This window comes from Azolla caroliniana, unplaced genomic scaffold, assembly GCF_043228905.1.
Source record: "Azolla caroliniana isolate FFs.n. ecotype wild unplaced genomic scaffold, voAzoCaro1.0.p SCAF_1, whole genome shotgun sequence".
NCBI classification, from domain to species: Eukaryota; Viridiplantae; Streptophyta; class Polypodiopsida; order Salviniales; family Salviniaceae; genus Azolla; species Azolla caroliniana.
Genome location: NW_028230436.1, coordinates 4266214 through 4286416, shown reverse-complemented (window position 1 = coordinate 4286416; position 20203 = coordinate 4266214). Strand labels below are relative to the sequence as shown.

Genomic DNA, 20203 nt, shown 5'->3' with positions numbered 1-20203 from the left:
TACAATCAATTGTATTGTTACGTGGTGTTCAAACATTGAAAACGATCCAATGATGTTTCATAGTGGGAGGGGGGGAGGTTTCTTGTAAGCACACGCAATACACATTTTCCATGTGCTCACTGCTAAGTTAATGGGAAAATGTCTATTCCATGACTTTAAGGAACAAGGTTGTGCATTATGATTAGAAGTGGAAAGAATCAATAACGCATATTATCCACGAAATCTATAAATAATCTGTATAATACAAAAGTAAGCCAATGAATATAGGTTCTCGTATGCGCATTTATTCACTAAAATCGATGGTAAACTTTATAAGGGATAATTATAGCTATACAAATTTTAGGCTTCAAAGTATAAGTAAACATTTAAAATTCCATTATCGTCTTACATTCCGGCTAAGAAAGACTAAAAAATCCCTAAAAATTTAGCCGTATGAATTCCGTGTGCAGTTTAAATCGATTGAAAATGTTTTGAAACTCGAGGTGGTAGCTAACCCAAGCAACGCGTGAATACGAGGCATAGAGATGAACGGTCAGATCGTCCAGTGTAGAAACAACGTGAAAATGGAGGTTGCGATCCGGTCATAAATTGTGTCGAATTCACATTCCGATAACGGGGCGACGGTCACAAAATTGTTGGGTTTGATCCCGGAACTTGATATGCGCCTCCCTGAGAAGAGAAGATGCCACCGAAAAGAAGAAGAGGAGGCGAGCCATGAATGGAAGATAAAAAAAACAGAGCTAACTTATTAATGGCCTTATCTTCAGCCAGAAATAGGAGTCCATGCAAATGCAAATGCAAAAAAAACACAAACAAGAAACAAAAAAGCACCCCCAAAAAATCAGACATTTCCCCCCCCCCCCCCCCCCCCCCTCTGCCCCTTGATTTCCTTAAATCCCAAAACGCATCCTAAACACATTAAGGTTGTCCTGAATCCCGAGCTATGCCTTGCTTAATTTCTAGCTCAGCCTCTGTGTGCTGCCCCTGCCTCAGGGATGCTCCTCAGAAGAGAGAGTTCCTCAGAGTTCCGAAGAGCCTCATTAACCATAGCCGCAGAGTGGGCCCATCGCCCATCAGGTAAAAAAACTCTAATCGTTGTGACAGATTACACTTGTTTTTGTTCACCGTGTTCTAGGATCTGCTACAGAACCTTTCTATTGATGTTTGTTTTCTATTCCGCACATGGGTACCTCAAATTCAAAAGCGAGTTTTTGCAATGGGAGTTGCTATAGGTGTGTAAGGGAATTGCTATTATGTGACGCTCATTTGCCATTGGCACGCTTGGGTTCTTTCCACATTCGTACATTTACAAAAGTTCTGTGGATTTTCTCTCTACAATTCTAACCATATTATGGATTTAGGATTCCCTATAGCCATTAGAAAGTTGCTATATATGATATGTTCATTTGTCATTTCCCTGCATGGGTTTTTTCCACATACGAATGCTTATTCTCGAGTAGTTCTATACATCATCACTCCTTGATTCCAACAATACCATGGATTAGGGTTGCCTGAATATGAAAAAAGTGCCTGTGATGATAATTTGCCATTTCGAAAGATGTTTTATTTTCAATACTATATATGCATGTTTAGACATTTTCACTTGCACAATTGTTGCTGGACCTAACATTACGAGCCTTTGTAGACCGAGGCTGACTATAACTAGCTAGATGTATCAGGATCATGGGGTTGCTAGCCCTGGAGGGGAGGTTCTTTTCTACATAGAAGAATTTCCTCAGCTTATTGTGTTAGATCACTGAAAGGTAGACAAGCCCCTGGCTAACCCAACTAGGAATTCAAAGCCTCCCCCATAGCACCTAGCTAGGTATGTGAAATCTCGCCAACAAAAGCTCTAATGGTAAACAAATTAGGGAAGCTTGATGAAAATTGGCCCCCTTTTGCCACACTAGAAAATGTGAAACCTTAAACCCGTCAGCGAGGTTGTCTATATTTAGGCCCTTTTCTATGGTGCTATTCTCTCTACAAAGTTCACACCTCACCCCTGAACTGTAGGCTGATAAACGTGTTCTCTTCATCTACTGTAACTTATAGTGATGTAACATCTGGTGTGTGCGTTCTCACAAATGTGTTCCATGACATTGCCTATTATACTCTGGTTGAAGTGAGGTTTATTCTGCCGTTTGCAGGTCTCAAACAGGGCAGGAGAGCGATAAGAAGACGAAGAATGTTCAGCGTACCGTTTTGGACAATGCCAGCAACCTTTTGACGAGTCTTCTCAATGCAGGAGGCCTGTCCAATATGCCAGTGGCTGAGGGTGCTGTGTCTGATCTATTTGCACGTCCCCTGTTCTTTGCACTGTATGATTGGTTTCTGGAGGTTACTATCATCACCAATCCTGCATCTAATTGATTCAGATTATTATGTTATCCTTTTTATTTTGAATGTAAAATGATTGTTTTCAGCATGGCCCAGTTTACAAGCTTGCATTTGGCCCAAAGGCATTTGTTGTTGTATCTGACCCCATTGTTGCTCGGCATATTCTCCGTGAAAATGCTTTTGGATATGATAAGGTACTTTCCAATACACACACTCGCATCAGTGTTATGATCATACATATAACTATATTACTAGGTGTCAACTAAGGGTAGAGTAGGTCCATCCAGATTGTTGGGATCAAGTGCTTCTTGCTTAAGCTAATAGACATTCCCTAACTCGAGGAAATCCCTAGGAATGTAGTTGTGCACGTGCCATTTGTTCAAAACACTCAGCCACGTTTAAGAATCTTATTCTGGTGTGAACATAGAACGTGTGGAAATCATGTATGAGCAGGAACATATTCACAGTAGGGTGTAAGCTTTCACTTCCCGTTTCTTATAAATACTCTGGTGACGATGATGAAGTTGAGGTGGTTGTATCATGTTTCTGATTTAACTCTCTGTGCTCAACTTTTGAAACACTACTAGTCTCCTTGTTGTTTTGTTGAAATTCTAGTTTTTCTTTTTGTAAGGTTTGAAATTTGGGTGATCTCATAGAGTTTGTTGCTAGCATCTATTTCCATTCAGGGGGTACTTGCAGACATCTTGGAGCCAATAATGGGAAAAGGATTAATTCCTGCAGATTTAGATACCTGGAAGCAGAGAAGAAGAGGTAAATATGTTTTACTGGATAGTGTCCTTCAAAGTGTGCATGGGGCAGGGCAAGTGATATTTAGTGCATTTTGGGTTAATATTGTATTTTTTGAACCATGCACTTAAATTTAGTAGCATCCTCTTTGCAACAACTATATTTGCTGGTTGTCTAACTAAACAAGTGTCTACAATTTGAGGTAGCTATTGTTCCTGCATTTCATGCTGCATACTTGGAGGCAATGGTGAAAGTTTTTAGTGAATGCACGATGAGAGCTGTGAACAAGTTTGAGGCTACACTGGTCGAGGCTGGAAAAAGGCAGTCTGATTATGTGGAGGCAGATATGGAGCAAGAATATTCCAGTTTGGCTCTAGATGTTATTGGATTAAGCGTGTTCAACTATGATTTTGAATGCGTAAACAAAATGTCTCCTGTTATTCAGGTCAGTCTTTCATGTTAGGCATTGCCTTGATGTAAAGTATATTGCAGATCATTTAACATGAGCAACATATTGATCACCATTTTATTCTTGTAACCTTCAAATCATTGGAGCCAAAATAATTTTTTATAGTCCTAGAAGTATAATATAGTAAAGAGACAGATGAAGCTCTGTTGGTCAGGTTGTCTACAAAGGCCAAAAGTTCATGTTAGGCATTGCCTTGATTGAAAGCATATTACAGATCATGTAACTTGAGAAACATAGTGATCACCATTTTATTCTTGTGACCTTCAAATAATGGAGCCAAAAGATTTTCCTGTCCTCCTGGAATTATAGTAACATGATAGATGGAGCTCAGTTGGTCGAGTTATTTACAGAGACCAAGAATTCATCCATTCAACTCCTGAATTTCTCAATGTCATATAGTTGAGTAATTCATATTGAGATTTGAGCCCGATACGGGGTTTGTAAAAACATGTCTTATAACTAGGTTACAGCCCCTATATGATAAAGCAAAATATAATTGGGCTTATCTTGATGTACCTGTACACAAAGCATTGTGACCTGGCCTTGATGATTCATCCAAACAAACATATTAAATTAGGGCGTAAATATTTCAAACTGAAGGTTGGACATCACATGGTGTATTCTTGTTTATACTATTTGGGATTCTGAGCCTCAAATGATCCTTGAGGAAATCCTATGGATTACATAGGTTCCACTGGTGAAACCTTGCTCACTGTAGCTATGTTTGGTATGCGTTGTCCCTTAGAAATGTGAAAACGTAAGAGTGATTCCTAGGGTGAACTCTGTGATACATCTTTTCTATGGAAAAATGTCTCAAAACTAATCATTATTGCCTCGGTGATTCATCCTAACAAATATATTAAAGTAGGGCACTGTGTTCCAAAGCTGGACACAGGATGCGTGTTATTCTTTTTTGAATATATAAGATTCTGGGACTTAAAATATCCAAGCTCCTTGATGTACAAGGTGAACTCCTTGATGCATCTTTTCTACGAAAAATTGACTCAACTAATCATTTAGTAATAAAGTCCATTTTAATAGTATTATTGTTGGTTTCAATATCTGCATTCTGAACTGGGGTTTAGTTTCTTGTCCAAGTGACAGAAAAGCCAAGGTACAAATTTGTCTGACTTGCTTTTGCAATGTAGGCAGTTTATGGTACGCTTTATGAGGCTGAGCATAGATCAACATTTTATATTCCATATTGGAAAATTCCATTTGCAAACTGGATAGTTCCACGTCAAAGGAAATTTCAGCAGGATTTACAAATCATAAATGACTGTCTCGATGGACTAATCAGAAGGGCACGAGAGACACGACAGGTACTAATTTCATCATTGTTGATGGATCCTTTACTAGAATCCCTCTGAACGAGAATTATATTCAACAGTCTCCAAAATGCTGCAATGCAGGAAGAAGATATTGAAGCATTGCAGCAAAGAGACTATTCAAAAGTTAAGGTGTGTGTGTATTTTCTCTGTCTATCTTTGTCCATTTATATATTAAAGATTGTCAAATAACCATCTCTCTTACGTTTTCTACTGCAGGATGCGAGCTTATTACGATTTATGGTTGACATGAGAGGAGAAGATGCAGATGATAGACAGGTATTGTTCTTGCATCCTCTTTTCATGGAAAAACATCTCCAAGTAAGAAATAAATTCCTGGAAAAACTAAATCAAAGTGTCTGGTAGCTGTGATCTGTTCCAGAAAAGAAAAGTAAAGAAATCTGTTCTTGTTTTTCAGTTACGAGATGATTTGATGACCATGTTGATTGCTGGACATGAAACAACAGCTGCAGTGCTCACATGGTCTACCTTTATGCTTGCACAGGTCAACGTCTTACCAAAGTTATGATATCAAGGGATTTAATGTTGGCTGCATTCTTTTTTTGAGGGGGACATTCCCTACTAACTGAACACAGCATGCCATTGTGCCAATCTTCAAGAGTGGCAACTCCATCATGCAGAGAAATTATAGGACAATCTTGATTGGCTAATACTTGGCTAAATAAACTATATGGCTCAATCTTAGAGTGACAATTGAGTGGGCAGAGAGGAATGGCAGCTGCTTATCTGAATAGGTATGCTATCGAAAGTGTTTCATAACTTTCGATCAAGTATTGACCCTTCCAGTGTTTATCGAGGAGGGCAGAACCCATAAAAAGAAGATTTATTGCTGCTTTGTGGATTTATGAAAAGCCTTCGACATTGTACCTCATGCTTGGCTCATGCAGGGGCTAGAAACCCTTGACATCCCTGTAGATATGTAAATCTCTGCACTGTATGAATCCGTGTCAGGAAAAGTGTGATCGCCCATTGGGGGCTAGCACAATTGGAGTAAAACAAGGATCCCCATTATCACCCACTCTCTACGGTCTCTATATTGATGAGGTATCAGATTACATAGAGATTTCGTGCTTTGGGATATTGTTATTTCCTTATGATATCACGCTGTTCTCCTATTCCTCTAAATGCCTCGAAATAATTTTGTACAAACAAAGGTTTGTCCTTAAACCTAGATAAACTATAGTAATGGTGTTTATTACCACTGGAGTGTGGGTAACAAGATCAAAATTAAAATTCTTCTTGAGATGAAAAGGTGGGATAGACACTATCCTACACATACCTAGGAGGCCTCGGTTCTCCTTTCAGTAGCCTGCCCATGCTCGACTTTCTCGTGGATATGCAGCTCTTGGTGCTATTTAAAGAACCAATTATGCCCCATAATGGCTACCTATAGCGTGCATAAATTAGGCATGTTATTCACTTAGTTAGGAACACAAGTTAAAGAAATTTGTTGATCTCTCCACGTCATTTAGAGATTGAGGTAGGCAAATATGCATGTACATCTTTGGAAGAAAGAATTTCCCAATTGTGTGATCAAGGAGTGAAAATTGAGGAACACCATATTTGCCATTGGAATAATTTCTATGAGATAAGAGGGAGATACCATTGCCTCTTTAATCAAGGCTTTTGCCCACTACACAAGGTAATGAAATATGAGGACCAAGGGGATATTATTTCCTCTTTAACCAAGGCTTCTATGAAAGGTGTTGGAACATAGGACCAATGAAATACCATTGCCTCTTTAACCAAGGCTTTGCAAGAACTCAAAAGGCATATGGAGAAGTTGCCTAAGGATAACAATCCAACCACACAAGCTCATAAACAACGAACAATCAAGACGTTAATATATCTTTCTGGTGGGAAGATCCACATTCCCTTGACTGTCATAAATTGTACAGAGTCATAGTCATATGTTATTGTACAAAAGATTTATCTGTCTGCTCCATGCTGTAAATTAATTTTGTCTACTTTTTGTCATTATTTTTGTTTCATGAGTAGAACCCAGAAAAAATTGCGAAGGCTCAAGAAGAGATTGATCGTGTTCTACAAGGAAGGACACCTGTATTGGCTGATATCAAGAACTTGCAGTAATAAAAATATCTGTGATTCTTAAGAGGTTCAAAGTTTTCATAATTTTTCATTCATCATCACGATTTGGTAAACAGATATATACGCCTTATTGTTGCTGAGTCCCTACGTCTTTATCCACAACCACCATTGCTTATTAGGAGATCTTTACAACCTGATAGTCTACCAGGTAATATAATAGTTTTCCTTTCAATTTGGTGATTGAATACATGCCATTGTTCATTTCTAGAGAGTTATGAAACTTTAAAGTCGTGAAACTGGTAGAATTTCATTTATTAAATCTTGGTGCAGTCATTATATATGTTCAATCGAAGTAGAAATACCTTGGTTTTTGCTTGCTCTTACATGGTTGAGTTAGGTAAGCTCAGGCCTCAAATAGTAGTAGGCCTTATGTATTCTTCAAATAGATTGTAGGGTAGTTACATTTTCAGCATCACTACTCTTTAACTCATAACCTTATTGATTGCAGGTGGATTTAATGGTGATGTGAATGGTTATGATATACCGCAAGGTGTGGACATATTTATATCGGTAAGGTCTAGTTTCAACTATAAAAACTTTTTGAAAATGTTCATCTTGAATATTTCACACATAAGAAGTGCAATTCTTACCTTTTCCTCTAGCTCTAAAGAGAAGAAATATATTGTTAATAAGGCAACCGTTTATTGCTGAATAAAGTCTTCAGTGTTTCACTATACAACTTGTTCTCTATTCTCCAGGTTTATAATCTGCATCGATCCCCTTACTTCTGGGATAGTCCAGAAAAGTTTGAACCAGAAAGGTTTCTTAATGCAAATATAAGAAAAGACATCAATGGCTGGGCGGGGTTCGATCCAAGCAGAGGTCAAGGCAGCCTGTATCCAAATGAGGTATGTGATATGTTAATGGGTTTCCTATAAAGGTTAAATTATGCCACTAGTACTGTTTGATAATATTTTCTCCATCTTGACATCAGTAAATATTTAAGCATTACTATATCTCAATAACAATGTGGATAATTTCTTCATAACATCATTAAATACCATTTTATAAGTCATGAAGCCTCTTCAAATGGCAATGTGTGTGAGAGAGAAAGATGCTGTAAAAATATTGGTAACTGAGTTCAAACTCTTGGTTTTGGTATTTCGATTTTCATAGGTGATGGCAGATTTTGCCTTTTTACCCTTTGGCGGGGGTCCTCGGAAATGTGTGGGAGATCAGTTTGCTTTGATGGAGTCTACAGTGGCATTGGCAATGATTTTGCAAAAGTTCAACTTTGAGCTTCGTGGGACACCAGAAGAAGTAGAGCTTGTTACTGGAGCCACTCTTCACACAAAGGCTGGATTGTGGTGCAAAGTCAAAGCAAGGCAATCAGCACCTATAACCACCAATAATACTCCTGAAGCTCAAAGGTTGGTCATAAACTGAGCAACACATTGTATCTAGCCAGCTTCAAATCTGTGCAATCTTAACTCATTCCATTTTTGTGAAATAGTGATTTTTTTATTCTACATGTTGGATGACTCTCCATTTTAATATATACATGATCAGTTATGAGGTAAACTAGCTTATGAGATAAATCATGTACAAGTGTGCTTGGTTAGAACATAAGGCAAAAGCTAAACTGTAGGAATTGTAAACGTGTAGAGTTAATGATCCCTTCGTATGCACCCAAAGTTTGTTTGTATATGAGACAAATAAACTACAAACATGCATATCTGGAACAGAAGTAAATGATACATCAGAGTAAATCAGAGTTATAGAGACAAGGGGAGGTATCTTGGACAAATCAATAAAGTGTTTATATCCTCTGGGTACCCAGGACAAGAAAAGGCATGATACATCATTCAGACAGTGGCATGGAAGCTTTAAATCTAGAACATCATATTCTAGTGGATGTAGGTGTGATGACAAGAGCCCTCGTTGCCTCTGGATTGGACAGGAGAAACGGACATTATTATAGTTTTTGTCACCATGTGCTTCAAAGTTAACCTGTTTTCAGATCCCAATAATGTTTCAAACCTTGATCGTATGAAGGCCCATGATGCCTCATTCATCGGAACTCATGGCAAATGAAGTTGACAATAAGTATTGCTAAGACTACTTGCATCTAATGGTAATGAAAAATATATCATTGGCCGGATATTACAGTTTTCTGATCAGTCTACATTGATTATTCTTTCAGAATAATAGTAGTACATGATTGCATTTTATAGTGAGGATGTTTTCCATTTGGGTGACATTTGTGTAAAGAGATATCCTTTTGGCATCGTCATTTGCAAGAGCATCAAACAATTTAGCGCTAAAATAACCTTTGTGACATGAATGTTACTTCAGAGAGCTTTAATATAAATAATGTTTGTGATGTGAAATTTTATTTTCAACTTAAATGGTCGTCTGCTTTTCTTGTTTGCTTCAATGACAGAAGTACTCTTAAAGATAGTTCTCCATTTGGAAAGTTTTGTTGACTTGCTCATATTTCAATGCTACGTAAGGAAAACTATGCATGCTATTTTTATTATTTTAAAGCAGAAATAAATAAAATCCAATATCTTTTGCACAAATTGTTATGCATAGCAAGATATTATCATTAACAATCGGCAACGGTTCTGTTTGGTTTGAGAGGGTCAAAACCGAACCATGAAACCGTTAAACTGAACTGTTAAAAAAATTTCAAATCGTTAAAACCGCGGTTTCGTGGTTCAATTTCGGTTTTCAACTTAGGTTAAATTTAAAAAATTGTAATTTTTTTTTTTATTATTTTAAAATTTTAAAATTTTAAAGATGTTCCTAAAATTGAGAATAAGGTCTAAAAATGAAAAGATTGTTTAAAAACAATTTTTTTAAATTAAATTTTTTTTTTTCAAATCATTAAAACTGTGGTTTCATGGTTCAATTTCAGCTTTCAACTTAGGTTAAAATTTAAAATGTTTCATTATTTTAAATTATTAAAATTTTAAAGATGTTCCTAAAATTGAGAATAAGGTCTAAAAATAAAAAGATTGTTTAAAAACATTTTTTTTTAATTAAAGAAAACTGTTCAATTGCATTTTTTTACTATTGAAACCGAACTGTTTTAACTGTTACACCACAGTTTTGTGCTTCGGTTTGATTCAAACCGAATTGTTGCTGATTGTTAATTATCATGAGTTCAGTCATTGAAGCAAAATATTGGCAATATAATATACAAGGGAGAGTCTTCAGTACCCAAGCGAACAACCTTTCATATGCACATAACATCACAAAAGGCCTTATTGTCACTGACCTTAATGAGATAATGTTACTCAATTTATCATCCAAACTAGAATGAAACAACGGTGTAATGAAATCATTCCCATGATGTAGCTCCAATGTTTCCTCTAAGAAGCAATAATCGATAGTTACATTTAGACCAAAGAAGAAGTTTGTTATGTGAAGGATATAGTAGTTGCTTACACAAGTACATCCCTCACACCTAATGTCAAACATATGCCAAACCCACAACTACTCTTCGAATGTCAAGACTATACAACCTTTTAAGAATGCGCATGGGAACATCGTAAATCACATATGATGAACAAAATACTTTGCAAAAGTGAGGGCATGTTTACTTTCAACTATATTGATGAAATGCTTAGAGAATGACAACCTTCACGGACAACAATGTTATGCCACAATTGTAGTCCCCTTCCCTTGACTTCACATGAAACAAGATCTACGGTGTAATTGTGAATATTCATCAATGATCCACGTGAATATGATTTGGAGAGCATTATGGTTAGTTAGCATCACACATGAAAAGTGTGCATAAGAAGGGGCAAACAATGAGCAGTCAACCTTTAGACACCCGTAGTCTAAATAACAACAATCAAGGAAAGAGCACCGGTAAAAGCTTGCATGCATGTACTTACATTAAAGGTAGCGACGTTGAGACAGGGATCAATGTCCAATTGGTGGATCCTCGTCTCACAAAATGGGTTCAAAATGTGTGGGTAGGGAGGGAGGGGACGAAGGCCAAATGTCAAGGTAGTAACGACATACATACATACATACGTACCTATTTAGGTACGTACAATACATACATACATACGTACGTGTACATACATACATACGTACCTATTTAGGTACGTACAATACATACAAACGTACGTACCTATTTAGGTACGTACAATACATACATACATACATATGTATACGTACCTATTAGATGTATATGTATACAGTATATGTATATATCTCTGAATGTGAACTTGGAACATCTGTTGGATGTAGGCAGGGGCAGAGACAGAAACCAGATCAGTCCTACACAGAGAGAGAGAGAGAGAGAGAGAGAAACGACCAGTTCAAATTTATGCACACATACTCAACACAACATCCGCCTTGTCTCTGATTCTGCTACCGTAGGCACCATAGATTTGGGCCTTCTCTGCTTTATCGGGCAAGAACGAGGGCTCTGTTTCTTCAGTTTGGCTATGGAGGACCCAGAGATTACATCGCAAACGCAAAAAGCTCCCGCAAAGCTTGCTTTTTAATAAGCAACTTGAAAGTAAATGGGCCCTCGTCGGGAGCTCCCCTCAGAGGCTCCGAAGATCCATCGTGTCGTTCTTCGCTCTCAGGTATCTATTTCTGTTCCGGAAACCCTAAGTGAAAGCACTGAAACCCTTGCAAGTGAAGAAACCCTAACAAGTAAAAGAAGAGAAAACATTGGTAAAAATACAGAAACTCCAATAGATAAAAGCAATGAAACCATAACCAGTAAAAGCAAAGAAGCCCTAAGTAGTAGCAGAGAAACCCTAATAAGTAAAGGCAGTAATCTAGATGGGTCAGCTGTTAGTAGTATCTCCACTCCCAAGGGATCGAAAGAAGAGATATATTCTGTTGGGAGAAGAATTACAAGGGCTATGTATGGGTTGGAAACTTGTTTGACTCCTAAAAGCTTAAACTTGAAGCCCCTCAAAAAGGAAAAAAGTAGGATTTTGAACAAGAACAAGAACGTGAATTTAAACGCGAAAAGTGAGAAGTATGAACCGATCAATGCAGGAGAAATCAGCAGTAGAGAGGAAGAAAACAATGAGAAATCTGCAAAAAAACCTAGGCTTAGTGAGAAGTCGTTTTTAATGACAGAGAATTCTGCTTTAAAGAGTGAAACTCATTCCATTTCACCTAAGAATGGAGTATCAAACCACAGATTAACCAGGCTTAATTTAGTCAAGATCAGGCTCTTGCAAGAAACCAAAAACAATGCACCTGATTTGGTGCAAAGAGAGCATTCAGAATCAAAACACGAGAATATGAGCCAAGATTTAACTGTTAAACACATGCAAGAAAAGATATTTCCTCGACCAGTTGGAGTGCTAACTAGGGGCAAAGCAAGTGCAAAGGAATGTGCAGTTGATGAGGAAAGGGCATCTTTGATTGAAGCAAAAGATAATGCAATTATGAAATCCACTGAAAATACTGGATTAGAATCTGGCCAACATCATGAACTTTCTGAGGTTTCACAAAAGAAAGACAGCCTTGAATTTCCTCGGGGAATGAATGGACTGGTGAATGGAGAAATGAATGTCGTTGAAGGGAAACAGAGTGATATAGGAGAGGAATGCCCGCATTATGCTGAGGATATCCTGCCTTCTGCTAGTAGGAAGAGGGGTAGACCTCCAGGAGCAAAGAACAAAATACGGCTCAAAGAAAATGATGTGAATATAGTACGAAAGAGAGGCAGACCTCGTGGTGCAGGACCTAGTTATAGAATAGGACATGCAGATCAACATCAGAATGATATCTCTACTGTGAGAAACAGCATATCAAAGAGAGGTCGGCATCGTGGAGGGTTATCAAGAGTTATAGGGAAAGTGAGAGGTAGACTGAAAACAGATGATGGAGATCCTGAGGCAGGATCACCTCATGTTTTGAAAGCATCAAAGAGACATGGTAATGCGGTTGATATGGCAAAGAGCATGGGAATTCTAAGAAAGGTAGGTAGGCCTCGTGGAGGAGGAATATCAAGAGTTGGAGGGAAATTGAAGAAATTTGTGATGGGAGGAAAACTTAGTAAACATGTGAGAAAAAATAGTATCAATGAATCAGTTGAAACTGAATCGTTGGAGGAGGCAATGACGGTTAGAAGAACGGTAGGTAGGCCTCCTGGGGGAGGTAGAGGGAGACGGAAAAGTTCCTTAATGATGGGGGAGAGTGTCGAATCACATGATGCTGCAATTGGTGTCAGAAAGGCAAGGCTAATGCAAACTAGTATTCCAAGAAAGAGAGGTAGGCCTCCTGGTGGAGGGAAATGGAAAGGTTCATTGACATCATCCTTATCACTCAAAAGAAGGAAAAGGATGAGAATGATGAACGAATTGGAGGAGCCAAGGGAAATGCTAGATAAAGAAGATAATGATGGAGCAACGAGGCAGAAGAAAATGAAGGAAACTATTTTCATGGCTCGAAATATAAAAAATAAAATGAACAAGAATAAGCAAAATGATGGGTATGAAAACAAATTTAGTAAAAGCATTTGCAGTCCAGAATGTATATTTGCAAACGGTGTGGAGCTGAAATTGGGTAAGAGCAAGATTACGCTTGGGCATAGAGCTAGTGATGATGTACTAAGATCAGAGGAAAATGATGTTGAGTCAGTGCACATGACAGTAGCATCGAAAGTAATCGAAGGCACGATGGAAATGCAGAAAGGAAATGTGAATGCTGATTTTGGAAGCAAATACTGCCTAGTTGCACCAAGCCCTATGGACACAGGTGGAAGACAAATGCGGCCCCGTCCTCTTGACCTAATGCAGCCACTTCTCACTCTTGTTGAAGGACAAGACCAGGTATTCAATTCTCTGTTTAGGCCACTTTTTTGAGCTTTCTGTTGTCAAATAGTCATGTGCTCATGGGGTTCATGTTAAATTATTGTAGGAATATTATGAGTTTGATGGAGGATCATTCTACCGAATCTTACAACAACAAAATGAACCAGTAAACTGTTGTACTGAAAAATTGAAGTGTCGAGAAAGCAGTTCAGAAGCTGTGAGTGGCACAGGTGTAAAGGACAAGCCAATTTTTCTCCCTGCATTTAGATCCCGAGGAGAACCTGAAGAAAATCTACAAATATCATATGCTATACCAGAGACATACATTAAAGCAAAGCCTCAAAATAAGGGTAGTCAGGTGAGTAGAAGGGATACTCATTATAATAAAACTAAAGTACATTAATGGATTTTCAACAAGTTTTCCCATAATATTATTTGCCTTCTTTTCCATTGTATAATCTGTTCTAAGGAATTACTTTAGTTGGATGAGCCTCTAAGAATGCCTTTCAGCATCTAGCTGAGCTGGAGCAATGTTCTTATGTAAATGTCATGGTGGCAGGCTGTTGTTGGCCTTGCCAAACACGATGTCATTCTGTCTGAAGGAAATCGTAATGACAACTTAATGTTGGAAAATAGCTAGATAAAATCAAATCTATAGGGATGGAGTTCATTTGCCTCCTCATTTCATGCAATGATATTTGTATCAGACCTGGATTTCCAAAGGAAATGGCAAGTGTGATAGAAGTGAGTGCTTGTTTGATAAAAAGTAATACTGTGTTTGCACCTGTGAAGGATATGTTCAAAGAAGAAAGAAAGAAAGATATACAAATGTCTTTTAAGAGGCTGAAATGGCCTTGTTGACAGATTTGCATTACACCACTGTCTACAATAAACATTTAACATTAAAAAACTATGTAGGCATATATAGGTAAAAGTAAGGAAAAAAGTGTGCAGAGAGTATACATCTCATGAACCATTTTCTGATTTATATAAACAACCTGTGTATCAACTGTCTTATCAGAAATTTGTTGATCTTCAGATTAGTTCTTAAGTGTGCATCTAATTTCAAAACCAGGCTGAATATGATATGGATGAAGAGGATGAGGAATGGTTAAAGAAATGCAATGAAACTTTGTCTACTTCGTCGGCAATATCGACAGATCAATTTGAAAGAATGATAGATCTTTTGGAGAACAAAGCAGTCAATTCCAATGATTACAATTCCATATTCGGTTCCTTTGAAGAAGAGCAGAATCCAAACTCGGAGGAATGTTGTATTTGTAATGGGGGTGAAAATGCAGAAGACAATCCGGTTAGACATTATTTTAGAATTGAACATTATTTTAGGCTTGATGTTTTTGAATCATAATTTCTGATAGTCTGAAGTTATGCACTACAGGTTTTTCGATGTGCTGCTTGCCATATTCTTGTGCACCAGTCTTGCTATGGCATACAAGAATCTATTATTGATCAAAAGAGGGGAAGTTGGCACTGTAGAAAATGTCAGGCTGTCTTTGAGGGCAGAGAAAATGCTGACATAAGGTATTGCCACACAGAAGGAGAAATTTAATTATGTATTATTTTGGGAAAGTGACCAATGAGGCCAACAGCTACATGTGAAACTTGTAGAATGTTTGGTAAAATAACGAAAAGTACACATTGCCTAACATACGTAGCCAGTCCTTTGCAATGCTTTGATCAAATTACAATGATATAGGAACCATGGGTACACACTGTGAGTAATGCCCATTTGCAAACAGCCAGTGATCAAATGAGTTGTATTCCATTGGGAAACTACATTTATTAAATTGGGTAACTACATTAGGAACTTCATTTGGAGAGGTAGATTGTCAGTGGATTAACCTGTGAGCACTTGTAGGATGATGCCTTATGAGATCAATGTCCTCTATAGTGAATTGCCTCAGAAATCATGCTGGTTCTCAGGCAATGATACTCTGTATCCTCCTATATAAGCAACATTTTCTATGTGATGATCCTTATATGGTCCTGTGTCTAGAGAGGACTGGCTGAATTTGTCTGAGGTCCTGGTGGTTGTGCTTCCTCTTATGTCTCTTCCCCTCTACAAAAGTCAGAACTTTGGTTTTATGCATGTCCGGCGGGTGTTCACCCTCTACACCTCTAAGGAACTGTAATCTGTGGATCTCTAGTAATATATCCCCAAGCATCTCTGATCATAGAAATCCATCTCCTGGGGAAAAGGACCAAGTCTCTCTCCAAAGAGATGGAAGCGTCCTTGAATTTCATAGAAAACTGTCCAATAACAGATCTGGAGCTCCTCACACTGTCCCTGTCTGGGACATGTGGCCTATCCTCTCCTTAGAAGGTACACCCATGTACTTACCTATCTCGATCTCTTGTTGATGTGATAAGGTACAAATGTGTCCATTGGTGCATCTCATTTATGAGACATGAACATCCTCAAAGATGTGGTGTTGATTGCCTTAATAGAATGACATCTTTGTTCCTCACTCCTGTGGATGCGCATGCCATGTCCTTTGTAACCTGGAGATTTATGAGACTTTGCTGTATGAATTTATTGATGTTTGAGTCCGTAGTTTTAGAGATGACGTATCTGAAGAGTACTAGAAGGGATGTAGCCTGTCTATGCTCCAAACGTGATGGGATCTTGGCATACTAACATGAAGGCATTTGCCCCATGCTCACCAACTATCTAGAGAATGGACCCAAAATACTACTTTAGCATAGGGAAAGGTACATCGTTAGAGCCTTTACAACAACTGGTTGTGCATCTGACTCAACCCTGATAATCTTGTGCAGTATGCCGATCAATCGTATATCGTCAATACAAGTGGTCTTCCATCTCCATCCAGACACGTAAGGGTAACAAGAGGACCACATGCTCTTGGAACTGATTTTGTAAGCACATTGTCTACTGTACAGATAGGTCCAAGGTCTGTAAATGAGTCCTCATGGAGAAGAGATGTCCATACATGATACCAGGTGATGACTTCCTCGTCTACAACCTTGGGTTTTCCAAGGTTCACTGAGAGTCTACTATCCTCTGCAAAAGAGTGTGTAGCTTATATGTGTATGTGCATCTACGTGTGTGTGTGTGTGTGTGTGTGTGTGTGTGTGAACACATTTTATGAATGCATGTATGTCTGTATGTATATGCATGTATACATAATCAGCATTTGCTTCTTATTATGTAAGCACTATATAATCTCAATTTAAAAATTAAAACAGTAAGAAGCTTGGCATTTCCAAACACTTCACTGATGGATTGTGTATTATAAGATGTACTTGAAAAGTCATGGCAATTCATTTTAATAGTGCTTTTAATGTGGTCATCTTAGTGTAAGACATCATTGAACTTAATCATTATGAAGTCCATCCCAAAGTAGGCGGATGGGTAGAGGAACTCGAGATTGGAGAGACAATAGTGGAATAGTTGCAGAAGTACTTGGTACTGTTTATAGACTCAGTGTCAATAAAGGCATTTCTGTTGATGCTTCTTTTCTTAAAGTTGGAGGTGGTTTTAGTTCTATTTTGGATTAACCTGTGGCTAGTGGTATTTTTTGAAACTAACTTGTGCATTGTGGTTTGCAGTTGTGCATTGTGCCACAAACAAGGAGGCGCCCTTAAGCCATCCACAGAACCTCATAAATGGGCTCATGTAGTGTGTGCATTATATACCAATGAAACATATTTTGTCAACCCAGATGCTATGGAACCAATTGATGGGCTAAATGCTGCAAATGTACGTGTTAAACGACAACGTCGCCAATGCTGGCTTTGTGGGATAAAGGAGGGCTCTGTCGAAAAGTGTTCGGTGCCATCATGCAAAGCTCATTTTCATGTCTCATGTGGTGTCACCGAAGGGGCATCGTTTGAGGTATATTTTTGGTAGATAATCAGTAGGTGTTGAGGATTTGAATCTTTCTGATAACAAGATTTATATTATTGACTGGCAGTTACAACATTCTAATGATCAAGTCATTTCGGTGCGAGTGTATTGTCCTACTCATGCATTTATTGCATCGAACTCAGGAGCAAGAGACGAGGAGGTATGACTAATATCCCTTGACTTTTACCCCTTTCCTTTGTGCTAATTCACAACTTCTGACATAGTCTGCGGAGAGATCTGTAAACAGAATGACGAGTTTGCATCTTTTGAGGAGAACAGTCTACATACAAATGAGAACCACAGTAATAATATACCTAGACGACGAGGTCGGAAAAGGAAGAGCCGAATTCATAGGAAAAATGCATCTGGACCAGGGAAAGGAGAAGCTAGCACAGTGAACCTTGATAAAACCATCAATGGAGTAAAAGAGCATTGTATGGATTCAAACCCAGATGAATTGCCACATCAGGTTGGACACATGGAGAATGTCATGGAAGATGATTTCATCAGAGAAGTAAATATAATCCATGAAGTGCATGATAATGCTCGTACAGTTCCAGAGCTTATGGATCGTATCTACTCATATTGGATCTCCAAAAGAGAGAAATATGGAGGGCCACTTCTCCACCATATACAACAGGTTTGTTATTAGAGGCTTATGGTTTTCTTTCTTGTGTTAAGATTAGAAGATACCGGTATTTGATATCTAATTTATTTTCTATGCAGGAACATGCAGCCAAGAAATTTGGGATTTTTAATTCAGATGATGTAGAACATATTGCATCAATTAACTCTCCAAGAAACAGTGATGTAGAAAAGGTTAGTGGTTTTTCTTAATGAAGCAAGAAAAAAACTCTTCAAAATTATTTGACATAATTAATAGCTCTCTTTTTGCTTTTCTTTGGATGTCTTTTTTGACATGTCCAGACAGCTGTAGGCATAAGGAGTGAACCAGAAATATTTCAGGAAATAACACATTTGGTTGCAGAACGAGAAAAACTGAAACTCAACATTCAGTCACTCAGTCAAAATATTCTCAAAGTCACCATTGAATATCTGAAAGCGAGGGGTAGCAGTGGAACTTGTGCCCATTGCAATGAAACAGGGCTTTCAGTGATATGTACCGTCTGCGACCAGAATGCTTGCTTTTATTGCTCTATGTTGAAGAGTGGCTCCAAATGTGATAGTAATTGGCTTGCTTCATTGAAGAAGTTTGAATGTTTCAACTGTTTAAAACAGCATCAAACACAACAGCCTTTAAGTTGCAAAAGGCCCTTACTCTTAGATAAGGATAAGGATAGGCCTGGTTCTAGTATGAGTTCAGAAATGGTGAGAACAGTCGATAATCAGATGTTTGGTGCAAATTCTCTACCGTCATCATTGGGAAAGCCTTACATGGTTTTACCATGGCTGGATTTTATGCATCAGCATAGGTTAACTGCTGACGTTCCATGGAAGCGAAGTCCACCGAAGAGGACAATCTCGATTGCAAACTTGCTCACCATGCCTAAATCATGTTTCATAGATGTTCCTTAGCTTTCAAGGAAGCGAGGTCTTTTCAGAGACCTGGCCGCTATAAATCTCAAGTTTCTCTGGCTACTCATTGCCATGTACCATATGGAACTACGTTCTTCAAGGGCTGAAGTATATGTTATTGTTTTCCTATGGAACAATTTACATCATTCTCTTCCAGTGTACCAAACCCTGCTAACAGCAGAATCAACCACTTGGTTCAAGGACATTCTTGATGCATGTTCAAGAAAGCAGTATCCTTGGAGATGTATAAGGAGATGCTATTTATCAACCTTAAAATTCAAGTCCATTCAGTTTCCCCAGTGATCAATTTGATCCTGCTAATCATAATATTTTTTTGTAGCCTTCATCCACGTTATTAAGGTTCACCTTGATCTACAATCCCACAGAAAAACTCGTACAAAGTCATGATTCACTATTTCCCACCCATGAAGGGAATTGTGATTCTTTTAACAAGTAGGTTACACCTATGACGATCAAAGATCTCGTTCATTAACCGGTTTCTTATCCATATCTAACCAATCCTTAAATACATTGATGTAAGATGTTTGTGAATGGTAAACAGAATTTGGTATTTATTTGTTTTTCAGGCTGGCTCTGTACTCTACAGACCATTTTGTACATACTCAAATAGGTCTTTGAGGTAGCCAGTGTATAACTGCAGTTTTGGCCATTTCTTCATGGTGTGGAAGTCTATTTTTATAGAGTTCTGCTTAAAACAGACTATTCTTGAGGGTCTTAAATCTCAGTTCAATTAAATCCCAATTACTCTTTAACAACTTTAATGTTCATGTGGATACCTATTCTCATGTGTTGTTTTGTGTTTCGATAACCTAATAAATATATGATGAAATTTTGATGAAAGTGGGTTCATTAAGGTCAGAGTAATTTCTAAGTAAATATATTAATGTTTCTAGATAATGATTTATTATTGTGGGACACTATTTTTACTATGCCTTACATAGCATTTTGTTTCCAGAAATTCTTAATGGTGAAAAGTGTGGTTGATGGGACAAGTTGTAGG

The 20203-nt window shown here is 38.0% G+C and overlaps 2 protein-coding genes across 2 annotated transcripts; both read left to right on the top strand.

The window, feature by feature from the left end:
* Positions 1-916: 916 nt before the first annotated feature.
* Positions 917-8482, top strand: CYP97B3 (cytochrome P450, family 97, subfamily B, polypeptide 3). The gene is made up of 14 exons (XM_087319479.1): positions 917-1077; positions 2148-2337; positions 2424-2531; positions 3024-3108; positions 3291-3529; positions 4702-4875; positions 4966-5013; positions 5101-5160; positions 5300-5386; positions 6901-6989; positions 7068-7159; positions 7460-7521; positions 7710-7859; positions 8128-8482. The coding sequence occupies exons 1-14, from the start codon at positions 944-946 to the stop codon at positions 8395-8397; spliced, it is 1788 nt and encodes a 595-aa protein (XP_087175605.1). The 5' UTR covers positions 917-943; the 3' UTR covers positions 8398-8482.
* Positions 8483-11262: 2780 nt separating this feature from the next.
* Positions 11263-19766, top strand: LOC147868458 (uncharacterized). Its single transcript, XM_087319467.1, has 9 exons — positions 11263-13775; positions 13864-14115; positions 14833-15069; positions 15157-15299; positions 17349-17634; positions 17714-17806; positions 17894-18286; positions 18373-18465; positions 18574-19766. Exons 1-9 carry the CDS (start codon positions 11499-11501, stop codon positions 19180-19182), a joined length of 4383 nt encoding a protein of 1460 aa, XP_087175593.1. The 5' UTR covers positions 11263-11498; the 3' UTR covers positions 19183-19766.
* Positions 19767-20203: the final 437 nt, after the last annotated feature.